This window comes from Bubalus kerabau, chromosome 1 (genome assembly GCF_029407905.1).
Source record: "Bubalus kerabau isolate K-KA32 ecotype Philippines breed swamp buffalo chromosome 1, PCC_UOA_SB_1v2, whole genome shotgun sequence".
Taxonomy (NCBI): domain Eukaryota; kingdom Metazoa; phylum Chordata; class Mammalia; order Artiodactyla; family Bovidae; genus Bubalus; species Bubalus kerabau.
In genome coordinates, this window is record NC_073624.1 from 78,182,112 (window position 1) to 78,187,825 (window position 5,714).

The 5,714-nt window shown below is 34.9% G+C and overlaps 1 protein-coding gene across 1 annotated transcript; it reads right to left on the reverse strand.

The window, feature by feature from the left end:
* Window positions 1-748: 748 nt before the first annotated feature.
* LOC129641657 (lysozyme C, intestinal isozyme) lies at window positions 749-5,469 on the reverse strand. Its single transcript, XM_055566309.1, has 4 exons — window positions 5,315-5,469; window positions 3,924-4,088; window positions 1,970-2,045; window positions 749-815 (listed from the first exon to the last, which is right to left on the reverse strand). The coding sequence occupies exons 1-4, from the start codon at window positions 5,448-5,450 to the stop codon at window positions 749-751; spliced, it is 444 nt and encodes a 147-aa protein (XP_055422284.1). The 5' UTR covers window positions 5,451-5,469.
* Between the last annotated feature and the right edge of the window lie 245 nt (window positions 5,470-5,714).

A 5,714-nucleotide genomic window follows, 5' to 3' on the forward strand; every position in this document is an offset into this window, starting at 1 on the left:
TGCATAATTTCACATCTATTTAATAGCAATTAATTCAATGCTTGCAAGCTCATCTACCTCTGAATTTGTCATAAAGTGTGAATCTGAGTTAATAAAATTAAGGAAAAGCATCAGCTCGTCTAATCCTTCTTTATGTTCCAGAATCAGCAAGAAGCATAATGAGTTCTTTACAAAGGCTAAAATAGGTTGATGTATAAATTGTGAGTTTATTTTTAAAGCTATGTAAATGTAACATTTCTATAAAAACATTAAAATCAAAGGCCACACGGTATGAAAACAAAATTCTTAATTCAGGCTGTTCTCATAGTTAGTCATTTGACATTCATCTCCTTTTGGCTGGACAGATAAAAATTCACATGCCTATTCAGTGGGACTTTGCCCAAGATCAATTCACTTATTCTTTTGTAATATTTGTGTTAAATATTGGGGGGAATACTTGTATCATTCAAAATTAAGTCTGGGTTATTTCTTTGATTAAGAACTTAATGTACTAGAGATACATTTGCTAACTAAGGATTTAGACAAATATTCACCAGCATTAGTTTTGTTAAGAACCTGAAAAATGTTGTAGTAATATCAAACAATTAACACATGAGGTAAACATCAAGCCTCTTAGAAGAAAGACCACATGCTCCTGCTTCTGTAAAAGCATTATTTGTTTGAAAGAGTGGTAGTATAACCTTTTACTCAACTATTACTTCTTAATATGAAAAAGAGACAAATGAGCAGAAGAAAGAAAACTACAGAGTTACAGTTTGCAACCCCGAATATAACTGCTGACATCTCGGTTTCGACACTTGTTTTTCCACGCCACCCTGTAGAGAAAGATGAAATACGTGGTAATAAGGTTAAAACATATCTTCATTGTGTTATACATATTTCAGATCCTTTGGGAGAACAAAATTGTTTATCAATATATGAAATACAGGCTACAGACCGATCCAAGTATTGCTATTTATTAACTGGAGACATGTATAGCAAGGAGTTCACATCTCTCCCAAGCCTTCACTAGAGCACAGAATGCTGAACACAAATATTGAGTCTTGTGTAGTCCACAACACAACTGCAAAGTGTGTTCCATATTTACTTACTTTCAAAATTAATTTCAAGATATGACAAGAATTGGTAGAGTATGTAGAAACTTAAAAACTCTAGAAGCCCTTAAAATAAATTGAGGAATAAAAGAATTAGATTCTGAATCGGTTAAAGTAGATTATTTCTATGTGATACACTGTTGAGCATAAATCTAATTTTTTAGATTTTCAGTTCTCAGTAGCATACCTTGGTCTTTGAGAATATTCCCTCATTTCTCTCATAACAGTAGGGTAAAACTACTGTAAAACAGTAGGATAAAACTCCCCCCGGCCCTTTTTTTTTAATCGCACCACATGGCCTCTGGTATCTTAGGTTCCCCAACCAGGTACCAGACCTCCACCTCCTGAATTGAAAGCACAGAATCTAAACTACTAGGGAAGACTGCAGGTCTCCCTTTTAATGCCTAACGCATACCTTGCTCTGTAAAAGGAACTTACATAGTGTTGCAGTTTGAAGTTTATACTTCAAACACAAACAAACCAGCTCATAGAAAAAGAGGTGAGATTTATGGTTACCAGAGGTGGCTGTTGTGGGTGGGGTGAGGGGTGGGGAATTGGATGAAAGCAGTGGAAAGTACTACAAACTTCCAGGTATAAGATAAACAAACACTAGGGATGTAATGTACAACATGATAATATAATTAATAGATCAGAGTGTAAATCCTAAGCTTTTCATCACACACACAAAATTTTTTCTTCTGTTTCTTTAACTTTTTATCCGTTGAGATCATGGGTGTTCACTAAACTTACTGTGACAATCATTTTGGGGTGTGTGTAAATCATTTATGCTGTACACCTTAAACTTACGAAGTGCTGTGTGTCAATTATATCTCAACAACACTGGACGGAAAACAAAAACAAAAAAAATAACATACCATGCTGTAATGCCTTGCCGACTGACAATCGTCTTTGCACATGCTACAGCTTGAGTGATGTCATCTTTCAGCATAGCTGAAAAAGAGGTGGTGGGAAATGAGGACAGTGTTCATAGAAATTTCATGTAAATTTAGGTTCAGTCAGCTTTATTCTCTTAGGCTGAGGAAAGAACAACTAAAATTATTTTTTTAAGAGTCCCTTTATCTGTGAATATTGGGAGAAACTCTCCATTCCATCTCACTTGGCATGAAATAAAGCATTTTGCTTCTCATTTGCCAAAGTCATTGGAAGCTCTGGAACTATTAACAAATATGATAGAAGGTTCTCTTTTCACTGGACACTGTGAAAACAAAACAAAAACAAACAAGCAGAACCTGGTCTAGCAGTTTTTTGCTCAGCAATTCTACTAGTGGAAATTTATTCCAAAAAAAAAATAAGATATGTACCCAAGATATATATGTTAATACAAGAGCTGGACTGATAAATTTTAGAATATTTATATAGTAGAATTCTATTCATCCAGAAAAAATAATAAAGATTAATATTTGTTAAAAAATGATTTTTTACAGTAAAGAGCAAATTGTAAGCTGGTAAATATAGTTCAGTTTCATTTTTGTTGAAGCACATTGCTTACATGTTTGTGGGTACAAATGTGCATAATACAGCTTTATATTCATGTACATGACTGATATATATTCTGAAAGAAGATGTGGATACCAAAAGTTACCAGTGGTCATAAATCTCTGGGTAGTAAGAATTTTTATTCAATGATCACAGATTATTATATAATAAAAAATAATTTTTAAACCCTAACAATTAACCGAATACAAAAGAATATCCAGAAACTAATCTTCTTTATTATGAATTTTAATATTAAAAATTAAACAATATCAAATTTGCAATACTTCTCAATATTTTATGCAATAGATATTGTATGTGTATGCATATTTGCTAAGTAGCTTCAGTCGTGTCCGACTCTGTGAGACCCCATGGACTGTAGCCCCTCAGGCTCCTCTGTCCGTGGGGATTCTCTCAGGCAAGAATACTGAAGTGGACTGCCATGCCCTCCTCCAGAGGATCTTCCCAACCCAGGGATCAATCCCGTGTCTCTTATGTCTCCTGCGCTGGCAGGCAGGTTCTTTACTACTAGCCTCACCTGGCAAGCCCTAAATATTGCATATGTTATCTCAGTTTGAAAAGGAACTCAATAGAATATTTGTTTCATTCTGATTAAACAAATCCATATATGAAATTGTTAGAATGATAGTGATTAAATATGAAGTGTAGTTTTTAGAGATGCACAGTAAAGAATTTAGAAATGGAATGTAAGAATGTTTCTAATTCACTTGAAAATCACTCAGCTAAAAACCACCAACTGGATAATATATACATAAAAGCAGTAAACATGACAAAATGTTAACAACTGCTAAAGCACATATTATACTGTTAAAGTACACATTTATGTTGATATACTAATGTTTCAAATTGTTCACATATTTAAAATATTTCATAATCAAAAGTAAAAGTTTTTTAAAAAGACCACACATATTCCTCCTCTTTGGTTAACTATAAATTCTTTCATTTTCCAACAAAGGAGTGTATATTTAAAACACACACACACACAACCTGATTATCCCTAAACCTTTCCCAAACAAGGTAAGTAGGAGGAATAGCATTGCTCTTTACAAAGCATCAACAAGTCCAGTTATAATAAAGTGATAGATCATTCCAAAAATTTTTGTATGTTAACAAACAGCAACCTTTTATGATACCAGCTGTTTAATTTCTTACTTAAGGACTTAGGTAGATAATAAAGCATTTCTATAAGTTAAGATGGAGTTTTTCTAGGTCCCTCATGAATTCTTCAAGACCTTTTCATTTGTATTAAATCTCTCCTCTTATAGGTACCACCAAATGGGGCCTGTGCCATCACTCAACAGTGTCTTGTCTTACCACTGCAGGATACACCACAGCCGTTAACTGCTTTTGGGGTTTTGCCATCATTACACCACCATTTGCTGTTGATCTGAAATATCCCATAATCAGTGCTTTTGCTTCCAGGATTGTAGTTTGTAACTCGTGTGTTATAACGGCTTTCTCCATAGGTCAAACACATCCCTGAAAAAAAAAATGTATTTTTAGTAATAAACAGCAACATCATATGACTTATATTTCATAGCACAATTCTATTTTACTAATGATTTGTTTTAGAAGCATAAAGATATATTTTACTTGTAAATATTTTAACACTTGGTATTGAGGACCCTTAAAAGAATTCTTTTGTTAGCCAATCATTTGAAAATACTAATGAAATAAGATAACATATTGCAAAAATATTAAAATAGCTGTGTCTTCTATTACTATTACCCTTCCCGTGCTCCCATCCCTAGGTAAGATTGAGCCTAGAGTGGAAAAAGCAACAGAGTTGGTGAGTCATTAGCAGCAGATGTATATGCTAATGGGAAAATACCTTTATTAGAAAAAGCAAGGATTTTCTAGGAGAAAGAAAATTTTTTATGATACCTAAAGGTGAATTTGGGTATCAAAATAGAATCCAGACAACAAGAATCATAGAATAGGAAAGACTGTGTCATCCAGCCAGCCAGCCAGCCAGTTGCTCATTTGTTCAAAAATAACTTATGGAGGGAAATATATGAATTCAATCTGAAAAATACAGTGAGGACGTTGACAAATATGGACTGAAGTACACAGCCACTTTTCCTTAAGGTACATCTTTAATTCTGTGGAAGAAAATGAAAATTAATTAATGGAGAGTTAGAACAATAAGATATATTTTCATGCTGCATTTCAGGGATCCTTATGTAGATATTGATTGAGGGAATTAGGTTCCTACTGTCCCTGTTTTAAGAGTTCAATGTAAGTTTTAAAAAACTTTGCTTAAAAGCTCAACATCATGGTAGGGGGATTAAAAATGGAAAAAAAAAAAAAAAAACCAACACTGCCTACTCAGGCTTGCAGAACACGAGTTCCAAACTGGAAATGAGTAGAGTCAAACACCAAGGGCTTGACAGACCCATCCCAGGTTCTGAAATATATCTTAGAGTCAGCCTTCATGTGCCAGCTGGGAAATTTAGTGGCATTAGAGGAGTATATGGGAATCTGGCATGCTTAGAATGGTATAGAATTTGACCCTCCCATGACTCATTCCTTCACCTGGTACATCTGATTCTAAAGGAAACTTCGATGTTTTTAACCATTGTAAATGTACAAACCTGCCAAGAAATAAAAAAGCCCATTCACTCAAAGTCTCTTTCTTCTTCCTCTGTTAGTGTCTGTTCCACACCTGGCTAACTGTTTGAAAGGATGAAGAAGAGTTAACTTACAATTTGCCAGGCTGACTCCCTTGTAGCCATCCAGTCCAAATCTTCTCAGAGTTCTGGCAAGCTCACACTTCTCAAATTTCTTGCCCTGGACAGTGACAGAAAGGAGGAGAAGACCCAGAATAAGGACAGCCTTCATGTTGACTGAGAAGCCAGACCTCCAGGCTGACCAGGGTGAGCTGGACTTGGTATTTAACATCTTTTCAGTTCCCTCTTCTCTGATCAGTTTGGGGGCTCCACCCTTGGAGACATGTGGAAAGCAGGGACGTTTTATTGCTTCACCGACACTAAAAGTTTTGTTCTGTATGTTTGCAGAGGGGTATTCTGATGTCCTAAGAGTTAATTGCAAGAAAATAATAAAAGATACTGCTCAGGAAGAACTGGGATTAGCACTATTGAATTT

Bases quoted from the DNA above. Each gene is read 5' to 3' on its own strand.
- LOC129641657 (XM_055566309.1), bottom strand. From the start codon at position 5,450: ATGAAGGCTGTCCTTATTCTGGGTCTTCTCCTCCTTTCTGTCACTGTC. The intron at 2,046-3,923 runs GTAAGACAAGAC...CCTCTTTTTCAG, and splicing joins CTGTGGTGTATCCTGCAGTG to CTATGCTGAAAGATGACATC. The intron at 816-1,969 runs GTATGTTATTTT...CTTTCTCTACAG, and splicing joins CGGCAAGGCATTACAGCATG to GGTGGCGTGGAAAAACAAGT.